This window comes from Uranotaenia lowii, chromosome 2 (genome assembly GCF_029784155.1).
Source record: "Uranotaenia lowii strain MFRU-FL chromosome 2, ASM2978415v1, whole genome shotgun sequence".
Classification (NCBI taxonomy): Eukaryota; Metazoa; Arthropoda; class Insecta; order Diptera; family Culicidae; genus Uranotaenia; species Uranotaenia lowii.
In genome coordinates, this window is record NC_073692.1 from 26041806 (window position 1) to 26066467 (window position 24662).

A 24662-nucleotide genomic window follows, 5' to 3' on the forward strand; every position below is an offset into this window, starting at 1 on the left:
GCGAACTCGAGCGGCGGAACAAATTGACATCTGCTTCGCCGCGTTGAGTATGTCAGGTTTAAGCGATTCACATACATTTTCATCAAATGTGGTTCACCGCATTGAATCGCATTCACCGCATCGCATCGCATCGTATTCACTATGTCATCGGCCATACCCCCTTAGGCCGATGACATAGTGAGTGCGATGCGATGCGAATTGGCGGAAAATTTACGGACGCAGCCTACGCGAACTCGAGCGGCGGAACAAATTGACATCTGCTTCGCCGCGTTGAGTATGTCAGGTTTAAGCGATTCACATACATTTTCATCAAATGTGGTTCACCGCATTGAATCGCATTCACCGCATCGCATCGCATCGTATTCACTATGTCATCGGCCATACTCAAGCGCGGCGAAGCAGATGTCAATTTGTTCCGCCGCCTGAGTTCGCGTAGGCTGCGTCCGTAAATTTTCCGCCAATTCGCATCGCATCGCACTCACTATGTCATCGGCCTATCTCACCGGCCTAAGGGGGATAATAAATTCAAAATTGTTTCAACCCCGCCAAAGAACTTAGAACTAATTTGATTAAATTTTATCCATATTTATTTATTTTGTTCCATTTTTAAAATAAGTACAAAATTTGAGTAAAATCGTAAAATGCACGCACTCATGACGCAGCCATTTTAGATCGCTTTGGAAAACATGCAACAAGCTTCCCGCGGGACGCGTCTTTTCATTCGGAAACCTGTGCCCCAACGCTAGAAAAAAAAAACGAACAAACGTCAAAACGCATAAATTTTTAAAGAGTCGCGAAAATGCTGAACGCTGATATCGTGAAATCGTGGGACAGAACTGGAAAATCGGAATTGTAATTGGACCCCGTTCCGGACAAAAATATCACCAAAGTGTACTTCCGGTTCCAAGCTTCCGTTTGATGTTAAATGTGGTCGGATTGGGTTCCGATTTGCGGGATAAAAGTTGATTCTAAAAATCGATCCTTCCGGCGGCTGTGAAGCAAAACGCAAAATGTGTGTGTTGGTTCTTTTTCCCGGTGCTGTCTTGTTTTCTTTGGGGGCAAAAGAAGGAAAATGGATGCGATTTGGATCAACAGTTTTGGGATGTTTTGACGAGTTCGGAAGCTTGTAATTGGGAGGACACTGGATGCTGCAGGTATTAACATTGTTTTTTTTCGTTTATTTCTAGCTTGAAACTATGCAAGGCACAGTTGAAGGAGGACATCAGTCCTCTGTTCAACAAGGCCGATCGGAAGTCGGGAATTTCCCGGGCAATCTACGACTTGCTCTCCCATGGAATACGAGGACAAATTAAGAAGGAAAGCACCTTGGCCACCCTGGGGGAACTGGCCCACATGCACAGTGACATTCCGTCCATAATGCTGGACATTTTCGGTGTCCTGGATGCGGAAACGGCTGCCGCCAGCAGTGTAGCTAACGCTTCCGGAACAGCCGGAGCTCCTGGTGCAGGCACCACAGGGATCGGGGACGCCAGCTCGAGCGAAGAACGAATCATATTCTGCTATCTGGTTAAGGAAAGTGAACGATTTTTGTCGGAAAAGCTGCTCAAAGAACGATTGGAAATAGACACTCTCCAGGATGTTGGAACCATAAAAAATCGTAGCTTTTACACAAAGTTTATCAAAGTTAAAACCAAGCTATAGTAAGTTAAACGGTAAATTTTGTTGAAGGGTGGATTAACTTAACTTTTTTTATTTATTTATTTTCAGCTACAAACAGCGTCGTTTTAATTTGTTCCGGGAGGAAAGCGAAGGTTACGCCAAACTGATCACGGAACTGAACCAAGACTTCACCGATACTATCACAGTGCAAGGCATCCTGGAGATAATCAAATCGCTCATCGGATGCTTCAATCTGGATCCCAATCGGGTGCTCGATATCATGTTGGAATCTTTCGAAACCCGTCCGGATCAAGATAAAATCTTTGTGCCGTTGCTTCAGGGCTACATCAACGACGGGAACATCATCTGCGAGGTACTCGGGTACAAGTATAGGCATTTTGCCGATAGCAAGACTCCGTGCACGCTGTTTACGGTGACGGCACTTTTGCTGCAGCACGGCGTAATCAAGCTGGACGATATCTATGCGTGGGTAAGTTACATCCCGTTTGTACGAATACTGGGCATTTAAACGGGAATCGAAAAGGTCACCGGGTAAGTTGGGAATTTCGAAAACAAACCAGGAAAAAATTGCAGACTTTCCCGATTTAAAATAACATAATTGAAATTAAAAACTCAAAGCTAAGAATGTACATCTAACTCTAAGAATTTCAATTTTTTTATTTCGGCTAAATCGATGCGAATTATTTCTTTTATGTATTTTAGATTCGAATTCATTCACAAAACCTCAGTTTAAAGTTAAAAATAAACCCAGTTTTGATAAGTAGATTACCTAATCATTTTATTTCCAATAATTCCAACAGTTAAGTCCAATCGATAAAACCATTATCGAAGAATGGGAATCGGAAGTGTCGGATGCAAAGGAATTCGTCCGGAAGCTGAACGTCGTTTCGACCAACAAAGACAAGGAACAGGAGCCGGAACAGGAGAAAGAGATGACCCCGGAACGTTACGCCAGCAACCAGAAGTGGGGATTATGCGAAGCTCTGCTGGCCGTTGGTGATTGGAACACGGCCCAGCAATTGTTGAAAAAATTGCCGGAACAATCCATCATGGTCCATCAACCGATTGCCAAAGCTCTCAGTAAACTGCTGCACATGATCATTGAACCGGTGTATCGCTTGAAGTGTGCCCTGCCGTGCAATATTAAAGGTCATCCCATTAGCAATGGACTTAGCAAAATGGCTCCTCCACCGGTGACCACCATTTCCAAACTACGTAATCACGCTTTTCCGATGTTTGTGGCTTTAGGGCCATCGTTGCATTACGATTCGGTTTTGCTATACAAGCTGCTTCGTCTAGTACGAGTTATTTTAACCGAGATGAATGTCGATCCGATGAATCCACCGACGCAGGGAGCGGAAAATGAAGCCCTTTATTATGATATTTTAACTCTTTTGGATGCAGCTATTCTGCCCGCACTGTCCTATATGGATTGCAATTGTTGTGTGGCCGAGGAAATTTGGTCTATCGTCAAGTTATACCCCTATCAATACCGATATTGTTTGTACGCCAGATGGAAAAACGATACTTACCTGTTGCAACCGAAACTGATTCGACGTCGAGGAAACGCGCAGAAACAAATCAAAGCGTTGATGAAACGGGTTAGCAAAGAAAACAGCAAACCGGTCGGACGTTTGATCGGAAAATTGAGCCACTGTTCACCGGGCTTTCTTTTTGACTACGTAAGTTCTTTTGTACATTTCTTGTTTTCATACATTCATCTTGAAAATCTTACAGATCCTTCTTCAAATCCAAATCTACGACAATCTGATTACGCCGGTAGTGGATTCGCTCAAATATCTAACGTCCCTGTCGTACGACGTGCTCGGGTATTGTTTGATCGAATCGCTGGAGCAGGTCGATCGTAATCCAATGCAAAACGATGGCACCTCAATCTCGCTATGGCTTCAAAGCTTGGCCAATTTTTGCGGTGCTATCTACAAGAAGTACAACATCGAGCTGAGCGGGTTGCTCCAGTACGTGGCCAATCAATTGAAGGCACACAAGAGGTACTTTTTATCTACTCGTTAAGAAGACAATACAGAATGAAGTTAACAATTTTCTTTCCGTTTACAGCTTAGACCTTTTAATTTTGAAGGAGGTGGTCCAGAAGATGACCGGGATCGAAGCGGCCGAGGAAATGACAGCCGAACAGATTGGTGCAATGTGCGGTGGAGAACTGCTTAGGGGAGAGGTGAGTTATTTTCAATTTAAAAACAATTAACAGATCATTGAATCAATTGGTTCATTTCAGGCGGGATATTTCAGTCAGGTCCGCAACACTAAAAAGTCATCGCAACGACTGAAGGATGCCTTGGCCAGTAACGATCTGTCGGTGGCCCTTTGTTTGTTGATCGCTCAACAGAAGCACTGCGTAATCTACCGGGAAACGGCTTCCAGTCATTTGAAGCTGGTGGGCAAACTTTACGATCAGTGTCAGGACACCCTGGTTCAGTTCGGCACGTTCCTTGGATCCAACTACAGCGTCGAGGAGTATGTCGAGCGCCTGCCGAGTATCCATAATATGTTGCAAGAGTACCATATCCACTCGGATGTTGCCTTTTTCCTGGCCAGACCGATGTTCTCCCATGCCATTAGCGTAAGTTTAATCTTGTTTAAATGAGAGAGACAAAATTCACAATTCTTGTTTTCCAACAGCAAAAGTACGATCAGCTCCGGAAGGCGGATCAAAACTCGAAGAAACTTTCCACCTCCCAGAAAATGGCAAAATATCTGGAAGCCACCTGTTTCGTAATGAATCCGGTAATCGAATCTGTGCGACCGCTGCACCCGCCCAAGATTTGGGAAGACATAAGCCCCCAGTTTTTGGTTACCTTCTGGTCCCTGAGTATGTATGATCTGCAAGTTCCTATCGAGAGTTATCAGAAGGAAATAAACAAGCTAAAGCAGCTGGCCCTATCATCCATGGATTCCAAAGAACAAAATGCATCGAAGAACAAGAAGGAACAGGAGCGCCACAACGCTTTGATCGATAAGCTACAGGACGAGCGAAAGAAACAGCAGGAACACGTGGACAAGATCATGCATCGACTGACGAGCGAGAAGGATTCCTGGTTCCTATCCCGATCGGCCAAATCTGCCAAAAACGAGACAATCACACAGTTCCTGCAGCTTTGTCTGTTCCCGCGGTGCACATTCACAGCCCTGGATGCGTTGTACTGTGCCAAATTCGTCCATACCATTCACAGCCTGAAGACGGCCAATTTCTCTACCCTCCTTTGCTACGATCGAATATTCTGCGACATCACTTACTCGGTAACTTCATGTACCGAAAACGAAGCCACACGTTACGGGAGATTCCTGTGCGCCATGCTGGAGACGGTTATGCGCTGGCATGCCGATCAGAGCACATTCAATCGCGAGTGCTGCAATTATCCGGGCTTTGTAACGAAATTCCGCGTGAGCAATCAATTCTCCGAAGCAAACGATCATGTCAACTATGAAAACTACCGCCACGTTTGCCACAAGTGGCATTATAAAATTACCAAAGCAATGGTGTTTTGCTTAGATTCCAAGGATTACATGCAGATACGCAATTCGCTAATTATTCTGATGCGAATTTTGCCACACTTCCCGGTACTCGCCAAGCTGGCTCAGATAATTGAGAAAAAAGTTGAAAAGGTTCGCGAAGAGGAAAAAAATCAGCGGCAGGATTTGTTTGTCCTGGCGTCCAGTTACATAGGGCAGCTAAAGGCCCGCTCCGGGCAGATGATGCGGGAAAGCGATTTCCACCAGGTTTCCGAGAAGCCGGTCAAGGTCGAGTCACAAGAATCGAAGGCAGTAAACGGTGATAGCAAGAACGGTAATGTTTTAAACATTGCTTTAAGATTTCAAATGTTAAAGGTAAATTTTTCTTTCCAGAACGTAAAGAAATTAAGGCCGAGAAAAAGGTTATCGTTTCCAGCAACTCTTCTACGAGTTTGTCGACTACAAAGCAAACGTTGAATTCAAATTCTCAGGCCTCAAATAGTAACACCAGCAGCGGTAGCAGTTCCAGCACCAACTCCGATGTCAAAATCATCGAGCGTGAAATCAAGAAAGAAACACCGGCTCGGGAATCGTCCACTCGGGAGACTTCCGTCGTTAGCAGTAGCGGTACCGCGACGAAGGAAAAATCGTCCAAGGAAATCAAACGGGAGGAACGGGCCCGGGAGAAGGAACGGGAACGGGAAGAAGCAGCCGCCGAAAAGAAGCGCGAAAAGGAAAAGGAGAAACGGCGTGAAAAATCTACTAGAGGTAGTCTTTTATTTTCTGTCCGTTAGTAAGAGCTGTTCGATAACTTGTTATTTTTTTTTTTTTAATATTTCAGCTGCTCTAGCTGCAGCAGCGGCCGCCGAGTACGAGCTTCAACTGCAGCAGCAGGCCGCCACGGAGCGCGAGTCGCGGGCCTTGGAGAGGGAACGGGATCGCAGCGAACGGGACCTCAGCTCGGTTTCCAACTCCAGCAACGAGCATCGCCGAAGCCAGGACCCGCCGGATAATGATAGAGGTAATAATTGTTGACGCTCAAACTTGTTACTATTTCCCCTCATCAAGGGGGACATTTCTGTTTCGGACAAGCAGGGTTAAAAGCGGAAGCTCTCGACTAGGGCCATTTCTTAAAACGAACTCTTTCCGGAGTCAAAAACCAAGGTCATGTTAGTCATTTACCTCTGGTTTTAATTTATGGTTTTGATGAATTGCCAACTTCTAGGCAAAATTGTGTCTTCTTCTTCTTCTTCTTCTTCTTCTTCTTCTAACACCAACATGGCCAAAACTTGTATGCATCCTGGAAAATGAAAAACTTGCGTTTCACATTTTTCTTTTCAACATGGTATCTGATACATAGAACATGCATTGCAGATACCACTACGGCCAGGCCAACCATGTGATGAAAACGCAAAAGATACAGGAACAAGGGAGGGATGAAGCGTGGAGATCCCTGCCAAACGCTTCTTATGATTATGAAGGTTAGGTTATAAAGTGCAATGTTTGATGTATACAGTTAAAATAAGAAAAATAGGATAGATCTCACCCGAAACTTCCTAAGTTTGGCGCTTGTTCTCTATCAGTTTCTTGATTTCACATTCTACGGTCGTTATGTGCAGACGCTTGATGCTCTGATGACATAGTTCTTCGTCCTAGAAAGCTGATTTACAGAAATATAAACACCCCGCGAAAATATGTGAAAAGTGGAAATGTCTTCAATAAATAAAAATAACTCTTTCTAGAGAAATACCTTACGATTTGAACTGCAAACTTATTAAAATTTGGCACAAACTTAACAAGTTATCACTGTTTATTGAAAAAAAAAAAGAAAAAAAAAAAAAAAAAAAAACATCAGAAAAGTATGGAAATAACAATTTGGATCTAGATACATCATCGACTTTCACATTAAAGTTCAATGTAATGAAATAAATATATACCTTCTTTTGACATCAGCATTCTTTTTTTTTTTAAATCTAAACATAGTTTTGAGCTTTAATCTTGTTAAAGTACCAGATTATGAAAAATGAGCTATAAATTAAAAATACTTAGCTTCGGTTTTCTGCAAACAATTATTTTTTCCCGTGTAGATATTCCAGGAATAAAATCGTTGTAGAAAGCCTTTCAAAATTTCTCGAAATTGTCCAGTTGACCAGGGAAAACGCCAAACAAAGCCGAAAACTATGGACCTCCTTCAAACTCACACACATACACTTCCGGTTGTCCACTTAAAGAACTTTCTTGCACTTGTTTCTTGAGTAAAAACTATAAATTTATTTAAATTTCCAAATAGAAAATTTTCAGCTCTGAAAAAACGCGTCTGACAGTTTCAACCGACGCCTACTGTTCAACTTCTAGGCAAAATTGTGTCCATGACAAATTCGGCAAGGGAAATTTATGACACGAGAGTTGTCCAAAGTCCATAATATGTCAGATATGTCGAAAAATGTGCTTCGTTTTGCTGTAGATCTTAGTACTACATTGCTTCTATTTTATATTCTTCTTGTATAAGTTTCTATAATTTGAAGGGCTATTTTCTGGAACTAACAAATTCTAACATCTCTTTCTTCTATTCCAGAAATCAAACGTCGCAAATTGGAAAGTGCCAGCTCCAAGGTTAGTATTCTGGTGTAGACAACACTTGTTGACAAAAAAAGAAAGAACAGTGCTCTCTGTGTAAGAAAGTGGGAGGAACAGAATCGAAAGAAAAAAACAAATAGCAGTTAGAGAAAAGCAATGAGCAAAACGTTCCGAAACTTGAACCGTAGAGAAAACCGTTTGCGTGTGTGTGAGATGGTGGCCATGGTCTGGTTTTCGAGCGGCGTGACGAGGTGCCGTCGTGATGTGGTGTTGCTGGGCTGACTGACTTGCCGGTTGACTGCTATTTGGGTGCTAGCTGAAGATGGACGGAGGTGGACCGAAACTTTCATGGAGATAAACCAATTTTACGGGTCGAGGCTGGAAGATGGTAAACTGGTAGACATGGAAACCCCTTAGTGACGAATCAGGATAGATTTGCTGCTGTTTGAACATATCAAAAGATGATCAGAATTACGACCAACAGTTCGATGCCAAAGGATAAGCGAGTTTGACTAACGTTCCAAGGAATGAAAAACAAAATAAATGGAAATCATTTTTCACCCTTGATTCCATTTGATAGCACATTTGAAAATCGATCATCTTACATATGTTAAGAAATGCAGAATTATTAAATAAAAAGCCTGGAGGCCAACTCGCATCATTTAAAAAAATCATCGTGAAAAACGGATTTGTTTCCGTCATCGAGGGAATGTTTCGAGCAGAGGAGAAACGAAACCATGGCAGGCGATTTTATTGGAAGTAAAAGTAAATTACATTGCTACCAAATGTAATTTTAATCTGGATCCAGTTGATACATTAAGTATGTGGAACAATTCATCGTTCTTGATTATAAACGGATATAAGCAAGTCCAATGCTTAGGCACTATGTTGAATCTAAAAAAATGTCAAAATCTTCGGACGGTTTCCTAAACTTTTTATTGATGTTCACGAAGTTCAATCGTGAAGACGCCTTGCCAAGAAAAATCTATATTGAAGGAATCGAATAGCCCTGGATATTGGACAGGAAGCAATCGTCACCCCAATTGCACCGTTTGGAAGGAAGCGCCAACAAAGCATCACCGGATACCCGTGCAGTGACCTAGGAAGTGTACTAGTGGAAGCTTTCAGCAGTGATATATTTTTTCCGATTTTCTTTAAGAACTTTTGCAATTAAATTAACGACGCTCAAAGAACAATTATTTTAACATTTCTCTTGAAAGTGAATTACTTGATTAGAGCTTAACTCAAATCGAAATATCAGCGTATCATTTTTCTCAAATTAAATTTTATTGGCAATGAAATACAAAAGCGTCAAATTAGTGCTACAAATGAAAAAAAATGGCAGACATCCGACGTTGGCATCCGGAAAACTTTGAAGAGTGCATCAGCAACGACAGATTTCCAAGACACAGTGCCACCTCACACGTTATACCCCCTCTCCATTTGCTCACGTTGTAAATTCTTACCGGTTCAACGGGTGCAAGGTACGTATCATTCAGCCGAGGGACGGAATGTGGGGCTTAAAGGGAACTATCCGAACGGGAGAAATAAATAATGGATGGGAATCTTTGGTACTGGGTTTACAATATTTAAAGAAAAACTGTTACTGGTCACAGATTAGGAAACTGATACACAATTGGATGACATATTTTTTTTAGACCGAACAACTTGAACATCTTATTTTAATGATTGTTAAGTTTTAATGTAACCAAAGTTTAAGTATACTATCAGATAGACACGATTGAAACAGAGATGGTAAAGTGTGTCAAATACATAAAAAAAATACTATCAGGTATCAGAAAATAGGGGAATTGTGCCAAGCAGAATTACTTGCATTCCTCACTTTCTTTTTTTTCTATATTTTAATTGTCCACAATATGAAGTTTCTGTTGCAAGTGTTTTATGTGATGAGTTGAGGTCTCTAAAGTAGGTAAATTTTTACAATATAGAGAACTTCTCTACTGAATTCAAAGTCTGCTAAAGTTATTGACAAATCTTTCATTAAAATTTCATTCATGTGTTTTGTCAGTGTTATCATATTCGGCTTACACTTCAATTAATATCGTTTCTTGAAGTTCAACTCACTCCAAATTAAGTTAACTATGGTTTCGAATTAATGCCTAAATAACGTAGAAAAGAGTTTGAATTCATCTAGCATAGAGTCAAATGTCCCTTCGAGCGATTCTAACCTTTGAGCAAAACACTTTCAAAGAAAGAATCTCATAAATAGTAACGAAGCACGACGAGGAATCCGTACTTCTACCGGCATCTACCTGTTCCAACGACAAACCGCGTTTTTCCTTTACACTACTTTTAGAGCAAGCACGACGACGGAGTTCAGCTGCAATCGTCCTCATCGAACGAAAGCAAAAAGGAGCGCAGCAGCAAGACCCGGGACAAGCGGGACAAAACCGAAGAAGAGAAGGAACTGCGCAAGGAGCGGAAGCTCAGTCGAAAAAGGGTAAGACAAATGAGTGTCAAAGATTCATCGTTGAGATTATGAATTTTCAATATTTTTTACAGGATCGCGCTGAAGAAATCATGCTGGCGGAAAAGCGACGCCGAGAGGAAGAGAAAAATGCTAAATTGCATCTGCAGAATGGCGAAGATGAACTTACACCCTCCCATAGAGATAAGCATCATCATGTAAGGGTATGTTAAAATTAATTTTTAATAAAATACAGTCTAACATATTTAATTCTTAATTTAGGAGAAAACGCCACCCTACAGTAGCCGTGATCATCGGGAACGGTCCCACGATCGTGTTGATCGCAGCGAAAAACAGTACATTAGTAAATCCTCACGAACCAGATCTGGTTACTAAAACAGGAAAATTCGATTTACCGGCATTTGAGAAAAGTAATCGTTAGTTTAAATTTAGATTAACGTATTCTGAACAACACACACCTTGAGTTATATACCGTGAACTTTTTTCTTCATTTATTTTTTTTTCCATTAGGATCAATTCATCATTATTTTGACCATTTCAGTACAAATTTCTGTCGGACAAGTTTATTTTTAATGTTTACCGAACCTTAACTTTCAAACATATAAAGAAATAGAATCTTAAGTAAAGTCGATTAAAATCTGCAAATCCAAAAGTCTTCAACTGTTCTCGAGATTGGATGTTAAAATTTATCATGATTTTGTTGGGAACTTAAATGTGATTTGCCAGTTTCACATTTGACTTAGGATTCTTTGCACATAACAACAATAAGAACTTTTTACACACAACCGGCATGGCAGTTTTAACAAACTTCATCAGAAATGGAATTTTAGAGCTTCATTTTTCTCCAATGAACATCTTTTCCCAGTAGTTTTCTATTGCTGTGCGATGTATTAAACAAACACATGAATCAAGAAGACGACATAATATACACGTAATAAATCGAACGGATAATTTATTGACTGGGAACTAAAAGAAACAAAAATCCATTACAAGCTACCGGGTGTCATAAATAGAATCAGACCTTGAACGATGGTGGTGAACAGAACTCTTATCTTCTAATTCGATTCGGCATCAAATGATGCCTACATGCAACTGCACCGAGGCCGCTTTCACACAAAGGTGCACGAATTGATACTTCTGGTTGGCTTGGGAAACAGATCGGCCGCTGAGTCCTGGAGTAGCACCGACGAAGTTGACGGAGAACCGCCGCCACCACGAAAAACTTGCGACTGTAACAGAGGACTGGTCTCCGAAGCACCCAGCGAGTGTCTATTGCGATGCTGAAATTAAAAACGTCAATAGATATTTGTTCTGAAGTTGCTGCTAGTTTTGTTACCCTAACGTCTGCCTCTTCTTCGCGCTGCCGTCTCCGTATTCTCCAGCTGCAGTTCCATCTTTGGTACACCAACGTGTTCAGGAAAGCTTGTAGAGGATTCGTTATAGCCTAGGGAAAAATAATATTATTTAAATTAAAATGACAATTGAGGCACTTAGGATCAGAGGGGTGCAAGTGATTTTTTATCAAAACTGAGATAAACTGTTTTTTGGATAGTTAAAGTATAGATTAACATTCTGTAGAAGACACAGGTCAAAAGAAAAATTATTTCGATATTTTTAAGCTATTTATAAAAAAACGGGTCAATGAAAATCCTGTTTCGTTTGGTGTCAGAAGGGTGCAAGTGCACTTGCACCCTTCTGACACCAAAGGATTATACTTTTAGGCTAATTTCATTAGAACGTATACATTTTTGTCAGTTGAAAACAACATCATCTAGCTCCTACTAGGATTTTCTACTGGTTCTGACAAGGATAATCCAAAGTCCTCAGATAGAGAAGTGATGAAAATAGATTCAGGTGTAACTTCGTCGGCATGAAAATCTCATTGTTATGTAAGGTACACCGGGGTAAGTGGGGACGCGGGGTAAGTGGGGATGGTGGCTATTAAAACAATACTGTGAACTATTTTTTTCAAACTTTTAATGTAGAATGTTAAATTAACTTGTAATCTATCCAATAACTGTAAAAGAGATACGGTTCCGACAGTTGCGGATGTTTTCGGTGACTTTTTGTAAATTTTCTATTTTTAACTACGATGTGGAGTTGATGTGCATCCTTTTCAATAGCCAATTTCTCGTAAACTAGCTGGCTCTTGACGAAAAGTTCTACATTGAAACAATCCTTACATTCGGAACACCCAGTTAGGAGAAGCGACGATTAAAAACTGCGAAAAAAGGGTTTATTTGCAAAAATCTAAAATTGTGTCTCCAAACCCTACCTGGGGTAAGTGGGGACGGCTTTATACATACTTGATGTTTACACATTTTTTCAATTTTCTCACCTTCATTCAATACAATTTAGCTTTATTTAGCATTCAGATCATGAAAAGTTGGGAAAAGTACTTGTTTTTCTTAAAATAAGTTTATATTTTCGATAATATCAGATTACACACAATAATCTTTGAAAGATGCCTTATTAATAGTACCATGATTTTTTTTCAAAATTTCGGACGGTTCGAGCAATAAAGTAACGTATTAAACCAAGAAAACACAAATTTGTTGAAAATTTCCTGAGGAATCAAAGGGAAAATCTACCGTCCCCACTTACCCCATAAAGCGGGGTAAGTGAAGACACCAGCCGTCCATAACAATTTACGTGATAACTTTTTTCGCTTTGCGTCTATCAAGCTCATCTCTTCAGCATTTGTGAACAACATGTTCTGCATGCCATTGAACGCAATTTTATCAAAATTGACCCACTGCTGATTTTTTAATGATTTTTGAAAGTTGAACTATATGAAAAACCGTCCCCACTTACCCCGGTGTACCTTATACAAAAAATTCAAAAATATTTTTTATGGCAAATTTAGCCAATGCTAAGAGGGATAAAAGGCAAACACAAAACGTACTTAACAATAATTTTTTGGCAAATATATCTAAGAAAAATCTCACGGATGAAAGCTCAGAGGATTCAGAGTTTTCGACAGGCTCTGATCATGATGTCACATACTATCCCACGGAACAAAATGAAACTTCGAAAAGTTCAGATGGGTCGTTGTGACAGGTTATTTATAAAAAATTACATGAGGTCTTTTAAGGAATATTTACATAACTGTTTAGGAAAGAGGCCTGGTATAATTAGACCAAAAAAAGAAAAATTAAACATCCACGGTTCTTCTGGAGAATCAGAAGTTGCTGCTGCTGCAGTTGCTAGCGAGAATGAGTCCATTCCTGGAGAGTCAACTGGCCATTCATCAAGACCCCAAAAACGCCAACGAAATCAGGCAGTCTGGAAACTCATCTTGCGAAAAAAAGCTACGAAACCAAGGGGAAGCGTACGTTGGTTCTACCGGAAAAAGCGACCAGCTAAACAGTTAATTTCAATGAAGGAACACATATGCAGGTATCCATAAAGGAAAAAGAGGAATTGAAAGTTTTCAACAAATTCTGGGAATTAGGATAGTGGAACTTGCAAACCTCGTTCATTATAAGTTGCATAGAAATTTGAAGCCCGAAAATGCAGAGAATTAAATGGGTGAACAAAAACAAAACATCTAGTATCGTACTGAAAATACTCGTTACATACAGGTTCCAAAAGGATGCTATCATATTGTTTGGAGTCAGAGGGGTGCAAGTGTCATTCTTGGGATCAAAAGGGTGCAAGTGAAAAATATCAATAAAAGTGGTTCGCCGTTTGTAACATATAAGATTATACTTGGTTTATTTTGTCTTCAATAAACCAATTCGGATAAATAACATGTCATCAAACAAAATAATTGTCACCGAATGAGAAAAACTTCGAAGGATTTCGCTCCGTGTATACAAAAAGTGTGAACCGACCTGAAGAAAACTGAAACCGTACTGTTGTCATCCGCAAGAAAACTGGGCAAGGAAGAAAAAGCATCAAGAAAACACCAGCACCGGCTCAACTTCACGCACTTCCGTGGGATTGTCATTCGACAAAAGAAAAAGTGCGGGATAGATGCAGTGTGCCTCGTTGTCGCGATTTCGGAAACCAAAGCCCCTGAATCTACCTAAACGGGAAACGCACCAAATAGAGAGAAGGCAAGCGATCAAAATAGAGTGAATTTAGCACTGATTGCAAACATCCAATTTGCCACAGAACTCGTCCTAACGACTCCTTCTCTGCCTTTTCTTCTCGTGTCAGGAGCGGAGGAAGAAAGCCGAGAACGGCTGTTTGCCGAATCGTGCTGCTGTTCCGTGACGAAAACAACCTGCGAAGGTTTCCCAAGCCGTTGGAAAGACGGTCACAAAGAGTTTGGCTACTTTGGGAACCCGCAGAGTTGGAGACGAAAGCACGGAAAATAACCAACAAACGAGCACCCGGAGAAGAGGAAAAGTGCCAAGTAATCCCGGCAACTGAACCGGCAAACGGAAGGGAAAAAGTTCCCGAGAGCCCCTTCACAAAAGGGGCTCTCTTTTTCCCCTTCTTTTCTTCCTCTTTTTCTCCCAGGAGTTGGTCAACGGTGTGCGAGCGGACAACAGTACGCGTGCGGAAACAAGCGGGAACCGAAGAGCATCAGAAAGCAGTTCGACAGTGGTCGATGGTCATCAAGGAATCGCAGGACTTCCGGAGAAGCCGGAATTCATCGCTACAAGGTACCAGACGGAGATTCGACAGTGGTCGAGGAGTTCGAGGGAACCGGAAACAGATTCCGGAAGAATCCGGATTGCACGGAGGAGAATTTCACCAGAAAAGTGCTCGACAGTGGTCGAGAGTATCAGAGGAACGGTTCGTGGTTTTCCGGAACAATCCGGGTAGAAGCTGCACGGAATCGAAGCCGACGGCTGCCGGTGGAGAACGATTCGGCCTTGACGCAGGCCAGAGAATCGTCGTCGACCGAAGAAGGCAATCTACCGCAACCGCAAGTATGCTGTCAGGACATCCAAATGCGAATTGTTGCTGCGTTCGCCACCCGAGCGATTTCTGCGATTTCTGGGTCAACGATGACCGACCAATTGATCGTCATTCTTGGGACGAATCGAGTCCGGAACATCCAGTGAAATGCACGTAAGTCAGCTGTTTATTCATTGCTTTCACACACCATAAATAATCAGATGAATGAGCCTGAGGGCAAAATAAAAAGGATGGCTTGACCATCAATAATTTGTTTGAGAAATGTAATGACATGTTTAAATTTATTGCTTTTGCTTAGAACAACCTGAGCTAGCCTGGCAAAGAGGAAGAAACAATTCTCTTCTTCTTTTCCTTAAGCCAAAACCCCTTTTCTTCTTACATTGGCACCCAACGTTAAAAACCCACACAGCACAACAGAATTTCATGGTTTTTCGATGGTTTTTCCTCCTTATCGTTAATTTTCGAAATCTTGTTAAGATTTCATTGTTTGGTTCGTCTTTGGATTCATATTTCGTTTTTGCTGCTTTAAAGTAAGTAGCATTTAGAGCTATCATCATAACAAGTACAATACAAAGTAAGTAAATTATAGTTAAGATGGATTTTTCGTTGCTATCAGAAGAGGAGATCGCTTACGAATTAGCGTTGCGACACATTTTGAATGTGAATTCACTTACACATCGCAGCAAAGTGTTGCGTTTAAAAGCACTTTTTCAAGAAGAACAAATTAAGGACTTTTTTCACAATAGTTCAATTCATGTGATGAGTCCTACAATCAATATTGAGAATTGCACAGTTGGCATTAAAGATCTGCAAACTTTTGCCGATTTAGCTTGCAAAACAAACAACAATCAGGATCTTAAAGTAGCTAGAGCTAGATTGCTTCATTATGACCAAAGATTGAAAATCATAGATCCACCAAACTATCTTATTGATGTTCTCACGTCCCTTCAGTCAATCGTAAGCGAGTTGCTCAAAAAAGTGCGTGCGCATATTGAAAACGGTGCTAGTGCAAACTCTAGTTTAGTGGCAGCGGAAGAGGAAGGAGTCGGAGGAGAAAGCAGTCTTGCTGAGATTTTTAACGCTTCAGCAAGTATTCAAAACACCACGATTCAGGCAGGTTCACCAATCAACACAAGCCGAGGACGAGGGCGAGGAGTTTCGCCACATCAACAGACAGGAGCCGTTCCAAAGCAACGAGTGTTGAACAACGACTTCGAAACCAACAACCCTCCACACCTTCTCCCCAATCCTCATGCGCAACCACAACGGGTTTTGAACAACAATGCATCTGCAATCAACCGTGATCAACAACTACAGCAATCAACTGAAGACAACAACGAAGGTAATCGACGTAACTTCAGATCAGCACAGGCAGGAAACAGCAGCACGGAAAGAGAGCGTTTCAACGATCTTAGAAACGAGCTCTTGAACAACCTGTTGCAGCTACAACTTCAGCCACGCAGAAATGACGAGAATAGCAGGATGCAGAAGGCGATACACCACTGGCGTTTCTTCTTCAAGGGGCGCGAAGACGTCGAGAATCTCAACACGTTCCTGGATCGAGTTGAAAGCTTTGCGGTTTCGGACGATATTTCCGATGAGGTGTTGCTGTCAGGCGTCAAGCATTTACTTATGAACGATGCGCTAGAGTGGTATGCAGATAACCAACGTCAACTGGTGTCGTGGGACGCGTTCAAGCGTATCATTCGACGTGACTATCTAGGTGAAGAGCATGGTCAGTTGCTGAGAGCTGAGGCGTTTTTCCGTTACCAAGGTGAAGCAGAATCGTTCGATCAATACTTCAAAGACATTTCTACGTTGTTCCGGTTTGCCGATCCACCGATGTCCAACGCAGAAAAGCTGTTCCTGGTAAAAAAGAACATGCGCATGGATTACCTATCAGCAGTCACAGCAGCGAACCCTACAACGCTCGAGCAGCTAGTTCGGACGTGCAAGACCCAAGACAACATGAAGCTTTTGCTGGATAGACAACAACGCATGTCTATTCCAAGGGAATCGCTATTAGCACCGAGGTTGGCTACTCCGAAGAACCAGCAGAAACCGTCATACAACCAGCGTTTCTCGAAGGTGAATTTAGTGGAAAAGAACAAAGCGGGAGAATCTGTAGCAACAACTCGACTACAAGAAGCGGCAGAAGCAGACGACGAAGAATATTGGCACCTGAAAATGGAAGAGCTGACGGAGCAGATCAACGCCATCAAGACTTTTGTAGATCGTAGACATCCCAGGACCACAAATAGGCAGAATCAACCGTCGACACTCAACCAACAACAACAATCACCTTATCCGAAGTACACGCAACAGCAACAGCTGCAGGCTACACAACATCAGTGGCAGAGCTCTCGGTATCCGGTAGAACAGCAACAGTTTGAAGGAACGCAGCAGTATTCGGGGAATCAAAATCAACAATTTCAGCATTCGCAGCAACCGTGGCAAGGTCATCAGCAACGATCTGCGAATTACAATCAACAGTATCAGCCCAACCAACCAAATCAACAGTACCTGACTACTCAACAACAATTTCAGCAGAACAGACAACCCTGGCAAACACAAGAGGCACGGCAACTCAAACAGTACTCACAGGACCAGCGGAGAACTCTGACAATTTGTTGGAATTGTGAAGAAGCAGGACACCGATTCGTCGATTGTGAGAAGGAGCAGACTTTCTATTTCTGTCATGGCTGCGGCAAAAAGGGTTTCACTCTGCGCAACTGCACATCATGTCGTTCTAGCACGGGAAACTACGAAGTGGGGAATCGTCAGTAGAGAGGGATGATTCAACCAACCCAAGCGACACTCTCAATGAAAACCTGATATTGACACACCTAAATTCAATCATTATTAATCCCGGATATGACAACAGGCCGCATGCAATCATCGGAGTATTAGGTAGAAGGATGAAGGCACTATTAGACAGCGGAGCCAATTGCTCATTGCTAGGCGGCAAGCATACACGAATAGTTGACGATCTAGGATTACGGAAAGGAACGGTGCAAGGTGGAATAAAGACAGCAGATGGTACGAGCCACATGATATCAAACTTCGTTCGCCTGCCTATTGCCTACAACAATCGTAACGAAACACTCCCTGTTTTATTAGTTCCGTCAATCCCAGACTGTATCATTTTGGGGATGGACTTCTGGAACACCTTTGGTGTTAAGGCCGTGTGTTGTACGCTGGAATCCATGACGACAGAAGCAGATGTAGAAGATCCTCCAGAAGAACAGATTACGAAGACACTATCGGATGAAGAGCAGAACCGGTTAGAGATGGTTGTACAGCAATTTCCCAAAGCAGAAGATGGCGAATTAGGCAGAACACAGCTATATGAGCACCGTATCGACGTTGGAAACGCACCACCGAAGAAACAAAGGCATTATCCGATGTCAAAATACGTGCTGGAGGAGGTAAATAAGGAGATCGACAGGATGTTGGCCATGGATGTCATCGAGGAGGCCATGTTCTCCCCTTGGAACAACCCACTCGTCGCTGTGAAGAAGAAAAACGGAAAATGTCGTGTCTGCCTAGACGCCCGGCACCTGAACAGTGTGATGATCAACGAAGGTTACCCGATTCCACAAATTTCGTCAATCATCAACAACTTAAGCGGTTGCACATACATCTCGACCATCGATTTAAAGGACGCATTTTGGCAACTTCCATTACATCCAGATTCTCGTCCGCTAACTGCATTCACAGTACCTTCTCGGGGTCATTTCCAGTTTCGCGTTGTTCCTTTCGGTTTATGCACGGCTAGTCAAGCACTGGCGAGAGTAATGACGCACATCTTCGCCGACATGGAGCCGCACGTGTTTCACTACCTCGACGATATCGTGGTTTGTTCAAAAGACTTCGAGGAGCATCTGAAGACATTGGAGGAGGTCGCTCGAAGACTGAGAATCGCGAACCTAACAATATCCAAGGAAAAGTCGATGTTTTGCCGGAAGGAGATCAAATACTTAGGATACGTCTTGAACGAGCAGGGTTGGAAAGTCGACGATGAAAAGGTAGCATGCATAGTAAAGTTCCCGGTTCCGACTCAACGAAAGGAGTTGCAGCGTTTTTTGGGCCTCTGCAATTGGTACCGTCGCTTCATCCATAACTTTGCCAAGCTTGCAGCACCACTTACGGAACTCACCAGAACCAAGGTCAAATTTCGCTGGACCAAAGAAGCAGAAGAGGCATTTTTAAAGCTGAAGTCCATGTTAGTGTCCGCACCAATTCTTGCCATGCCGGACTATTCCAAGCCGTTCGCGATCGCATGTGATGCCAGCGATGTCGCCATTGGAGCTGTGCTCACCCAAGAGATTGACGACGAGGAACACCCGATATGCTACTTCTCCCAAAAATTGTCAGCATCGGAGAGGAAGTATTCGACTACAGAACGGGAATGTTTAGCGGTGATAAGGTCAATAGAAAAGTTTCGCTGTTACGTGGAAGGAGTTAAGTTCATCGTGCATTGCGATCACGCTGCATTGAGCTATTTAAAATCGATGAAAAACCCAACAGCACTATTAAGTCGCTGGATTCTTCGTCTGAACGCCTTCGACTTTGAAATCCGATATCGAAAGGGCACAATCAACGTCGTTACGGATGCCTTGTCGAGAGCAGTCGCCACAATCACACTCTCCAAGGACGACACGAAGGACACTTGGTACATCAAGCTTGTTCAGCATGTGGAAAAAGAGCCGGATAAGTATCCAGATTTCCGGACGATCGACGATGAACTGTATAAGAACTGTCGCTGTCGTGACGAAGCGGGACTGGTGACACACAAATGGAAGAAAGTTATTCCACTTGAAAATCGGCAGGAGGTAATCAAAAGGTTCCACGATTCTACAACAGGAGCTCACCTGGGATTCTACAAGACGCTGAAGAAAATCCAAACCCACTTCTATTGGCCCAAGATGCAAGATGATGTTAGTCGCCTTGTTCGAAGCTGTGACACCTGCAAAGCTAGCAAGGCGCCGAACACAAAGATGATGCCGCAAATGGGGAACGCCAAACCAGCCAAGGTTCCATGGGAGCTGATATCGGTGGACTTCGTGGGTCCTCTGACGCGCTCAAAGCAGGGAAACACTGTCATGTTTGTCGTGGTAGATTGGATAACGAAGTACGTTATAGTGCAACCGATGAGAGCAGCAGATTCAGTCCGTATGGTACGCTTCTTGGAAGAACAGGTGTTTCTAAAGTTTTCACGACCCAGGATCATACTTTCCGACAATGGCAAGCAGTTCGAATCAGCCGCATTCAAATCGTTACTGGCGCGCCACAAGATCATCAACATGCGAACTGCCTTCTACTGTCCTCAAGTGAACAACGCCGAACGCACCAACCGCGTATTGATCACATGCATCCGCTCACTAATAGACGAAGATCATCGCTGCTGGGATGAGAATCTACCGGCGATCACCGCAGCGATCAACAGCGCGAAGCACGAAGTCACTGGAGTCAGCCCGCACTTCGCGAATTTCGGCCGTGATTTGATTCTTCACACGGATCTCTACGCACAACAGCACTTGAACGCCGCGGATGATCCAAAGATCACACAGGATCTACGACTGTCAGGAATCAAGCGAATCCAAGAGTTCATCACGAAGAGGATCAAGAAAGGTCACGAAGACTCCAAGCAGCGATACAACTTAAGGAAGCGGACGGTAGATTTCAAAGTTGGTGATGTAGTATGGAGAAGAAAGTTCAACCTGTCATCGAAAGCAGATCACGTCAACCAAAAGCTGAATCCGAAGTTCATGCCAGCAGTTATTCGAAATGTGCTAGGTGCGAATCTGTATGAGTTAGAAGATGTCTCGAGCGGGAAACGCGGACGCTATCACGCGAAAGACATCAAAGCAGATTAAGTTTCAAGCTATGTAAGCAACAACGCTGACCACAAGCTCACTTAGAGCACAAAACACGAAATGGAGAAGGCTGAAGGACCTACATCATCTACGAAACCTCGCCCCCAACAACTCGGAACAAATTTGCAGAATTCTTCAATTCAAACAATTTAACGGAACACAGCTGATGCTAAGTCGTCGCTAGCACACCGATGAACACAACGAAGTAGGCGTTTATGAAGGAGACAACGGCCTTGCGTGGGACCAGCGTCGGCTGAATGGACTCTAAGAACTCTGCCAGGAAGTTCGTCAGAATTTGGAGAGGGCCGGCAACCTTGCGTGGGATTGCCGCCACTTATTGTCCAGAAGGCAATCCTGTCATCGTGAAGCAGCGTAGCAGCGCTGGGGATAGTAGCACTGGTAAGCCACCGTAGTCAGGCGCTACACACCATCGCAGAGAACCCATCCAGGTTCGGGATATTGGAATGTTCGGAAAGTCAAGTACAGCAGCTCCAAATACCACGTCGCTGCAATTGAAAGGATTGTCAGGACATCAGAAAAAGGATTCAGCGAAGAAGTTGTGAGGAGTAGACATCATGACGGCCGCTACTACCATATCGACTCTCTATCGCTAACTACCGAAAGCCACACGCCCATATAATCAAGCTACGTACACAAGGCAAAGCCTGTCAACAACGAGCAACGCTCCTAACACAACATCCAAGGTGTGACGAGCAACAATAATCTCTCAACTAACTCTCCACCTGAAAATGTTCAAGAATACTACAATCATGTTAACGCAGCAACCAACCAAGCTTGATAGAACGAAGCACAAGAATCAAGAACACACATCCGTTTTCAGAACGTGATAAACTGACAACAACCAACACCCAACCATCAACCTATACGAACTGAAGGAAACCTCGAAGGCAAAACCAGCCCCTTCAGGCTCGGGATATTGGAATACGGGAAATTCAAGTACAGTAGCTCCAAACACCAAGTCGCTGCTGCCGATACGATAATCAGGACTTCAAAACGGGCGAAAGAGTTAAGCACCTACGGAGTTTTGCGCAGAAGTTGTGAGGGGTAGACATTATGACGGTCGCTACTTCCATATCGACTCTCGCAAACTGCCGAAAGCACCACGCACTAGGAAATCAAGCTATGTAAACACGGCCATGCCGGTCAACAACGAGAAATCTCCGAAAACAACATAAATGATGTGATGAGCAACAAAATTCTCTGCAACTACCTCTCCACCAGAAAATGTTTATAAGTACCACAACCATCATTGATACAGCAAAGAACCAAGCTTGAGAACAGGAAAACAAGAGCAACAAAACCTAGCCGTTCTCAGATCGTGAAAAACTGACACATAGCTATGAAGGCTACAAACTGATGTCGAACTGAAAGAAATACTGAAGGAGAAGAAACCGTTCGCCGGACGAGACAAACCGTGCACACCGAAAGCGACAACCATCACTATCTATTTGTATTTGTACTACGTAAAGGATTTGAAGCTACTTTCTCTACTAATAACTCTTATTATCCAAGAAATCCAAATACAAACATTCGTAGAAATTTTCGGGGGTCAGTAAGAAAATTCAAAAGGAACGCGAATTGGAGGCGCGGTAAAACCTCTATTCTGGGCTCTTTCTGATTTAGGAGACTAAATCCTCCTTTTCCTGGAACTCTACGAATCACCACGAACCTGTAAATAAAACCATCATGTTTCTCTGTAAATACTTGTAAATAGTATCGTTAAGTTTCGTTATCATTGTTCGATCTAAATCCTTTTGCTCAGTAAAGATTTTTGATCGTTTCTGCGTGTTTGCTGCAGCAGAAATTCGTTATGAGAAGCAAGTTTAAGATATTGGTCGGTGACTTTGTCACATTTAGGTGACGCAATTTTGATCACCATTTGCCAGAATTCGCTGGTGTTACTATTGGTTAGAATAAGTATCTTCGTCTTGTACTATGTGCACTACATCTGGTGTGCCTATAGGGCCACGCAACTAAGCTAGTTAATAAGCATTTTGAGTTTAGCTCAATCCTTCTGATCAATATTATCTCCGACCAAATTTCGGATGAATTTGTAATTTTTTTCATGAGCCGACTCACATCGTCTCATGAAAAAAATTTTCTGTTGTGGCAATGCTGTGTAACATATAAGATTATACTTGGTTTATTTTGTCTTCAATAAACCAATTCGGATAAATAACATGTCATCAAACAAAATAATTGTCACCGAATGAGAAAAACTTCGAAGGATTTCGCTCCGTGTATACAAAAAGTGTGAACCGACCTGAAGAAAACTGAAACCGTACTGTTGTCATCCGCAAGAAAACTGGGCAAGGAAGAAAAAGCATCAAGAAAACACCAGCACCGGCTCAACTTCACGCACTTCCGTGGGATTGTCATTCGACAAAAGAAAAAGTGCGGGATAGATGCAGTGTGCCTCGTTGTCGCGATTTCGGAAACCAAAGCCCCTGAATCTACCTAAACGGGAAACGCACCAAATAGAGAGAAGGTAAGCGATCAAAATAGAGTGAATTTAGCACTGATTGCAAACATCCAATTTGCCACAGAACTCGTCCTAACGACTCCTTCTCTGCCTTTTCTTCTCGTGTCAGGAGCGGAGGAAGAAAGCCGAGAACGGCTGTTTGCCGAATCGTGCTGCTGTTCCGTGACGAAAACAACCTGCGAAGGTTTCCCAAGCCGTTGGAAAGACGGTCACAAAGAGTTTGGCTACTTTGGGAACCCGCAGAGTTGGAGACGAAAGCACGGAAAATAACCAACAAACGAGCACCCGGAGAAGAGGAAAAGTGCCAAGTAATCCCGGCAACTGAACCGGCAAACGGAAGGGAAAAAGTTCCCGAGAGCCCCTTCACAAAAGGGGCTCTCTTTTTCCCCTTCTTTTCTTCCTCTTTTTCTCCCAGGAGTTGGTCAACGGTGTGCGAGCGGACAACAGTACGCGTGCGGAAACAAGCGGGAACCGAAGAGCATCAGAAAGCAGTTCGACAGTGGTCGATGGTCATCAAGGAATCGCAGGACTTCCGGAGAAGCCGGAATTCATCGCTACAAGGTACCAGACGGAGATTCGACAGTGGTCGAGGAGTTCGAGGGAACCGGAAACAGATTCCGGAAGAATCCGGATTGCACGGAGGAGAATTTCACCAGAAAAGTGCTCGACAGTGGTCGAGAGTATCAGAGGAACGGTTCGTGGTTTTCCGGAACAATCCGGGTAGAAGCTGCACGGAATCGAAGCCGACGGCTGCCGGTGGAGAACGATTCGGCCTTGACGCAGGCCAGAGAATCGTCGTCGACCGAAGAAGGCAATCTACCGCAACCGCAAGTATGCTGTCAGGACATCCAAATGCGAATTGTTGCTGCGTTCGCCACCCGAGCGATTTCTGCGATTTCTGGGTCAACGATGACCGACCAATTGATCGTCATTCTTGGGACGAATCGAGTCCGGAACATCCAGTGAAATGCACGTAAGTCAGCTGTTTATTCATTGCTTTCACACACCATAAATAATCAGATGAATGAGCCTGAGGGCAAAATAAAAAGGATGGCTTGACCATCAATAATTTGTTTGAGAAATGTAATGACATGTTTAAATTTATTGCTTTTGCTTAGAACAACCTGAGCTAGCCTGGCAAAGAGGAAGAAACAATTCTCTTCTTCTTTTCCTTAAGCCAAAACCCCTTTTCTTCTTACACGTTTTAACATAAATATCGCAAAAACTTCGGTTTTTCCTTCAGAATCGT

At 42.9% G+C, this 24662-nt stretch overlaps 3 protein-coding genes across 6 annotated transcripts in view; 2 read left to right on the top strand and 1 right to left on the bottom strand.

Moving 5' to 3' along the window:
• Positions 1-720: 720 nt before the first annotated feature.
• On the top strand, positions 721-11100 carry LOC129743560 (THO complex subunit 2). Of its 3 annotated transcripts, none has more exons than XM_055735596.1 (14): positions 721-852; positions 1188-1661; positions 1729-2110; positions 2442-3323; positions 3379-3650; positions 3718-3835; positions 3896-4240; positions 4300-5464; positions 5524-5898; positions 5972-6151; positions 7706-7743; positions 10025-10168; positions 10231-10359; positions 10418-11100. In XM_055735596.1, the coding sequence occupies exons 1-14, from the start codon at positions 800-802 to the stop codon at positions 10529-10531; spliced, it is 4671 nt and encodes a 1556-aa protein (XP_055591571.1). In that variant the 5' UTR covers positions 721-799; the 3' UTR covers positions 10532-11100. The 3 variants fall into 3 exon arrangements, 2 of the variants coding, with proteins under 2 accessions (XP_055591571.1, XP_055591572.1); XM_055735597.1 differs by having other exon boundaries at positions 10231-10353; XR_008736615.1 differs by lacking the exons at positions 10231-10359; positions 10418-11100 and having other exon boundaries at positions 7706-9191; positions 10025-10164.
• The window catches only part of LOC129743561 (G-protein coupled receptor 143-like), a 30769-nt gene continuing 17189 nt past the window's right edge, over positions 11083-24662 (bottom strand). The window contains exons 4-5 of the mRNA XM_055735598.1: positions 11493-11600; positions 11083-11436 (exon numbers count right to left, since the gene is read on the bottom strand). Of these exons, the coding sequence (XP_055591573.1) occupies positions 11266-11436; positions 11493-11600 (279 nt within the window). The 3' untranslated portion in view covers positions 11083-11265. The remainder of the gene's footprint in view (positions 11437-11492; positions 11601-24662) is intronic.
• LOC129743562 (uncharacterized) lies at positions 22665-24594 on the top strand. 2 transcript variants are annotated; one of them, XM_055735599.1, is made up of 2 exons: positions 22665-23419; positions 23478-24594. In XM_055735599.1, the coding sequence occupies exons 1-2, from the start codon at positions 23337-23339 to the stop codon at positions 24388-24390; spliced, it is 996 nt and encodes a 331-aa protein (XP_055591574.1). In that variant the 5' UTR covers positions 22665-23336; the 3' UTR covers positions 24391-24594. The 2 variants fall into 2 exon arrangements, with proteins under 2 accessions (XP_055591574.1, XP_055591575.1); XM_055735600.1 differs by having other exon boundaries at positions 23523-24594.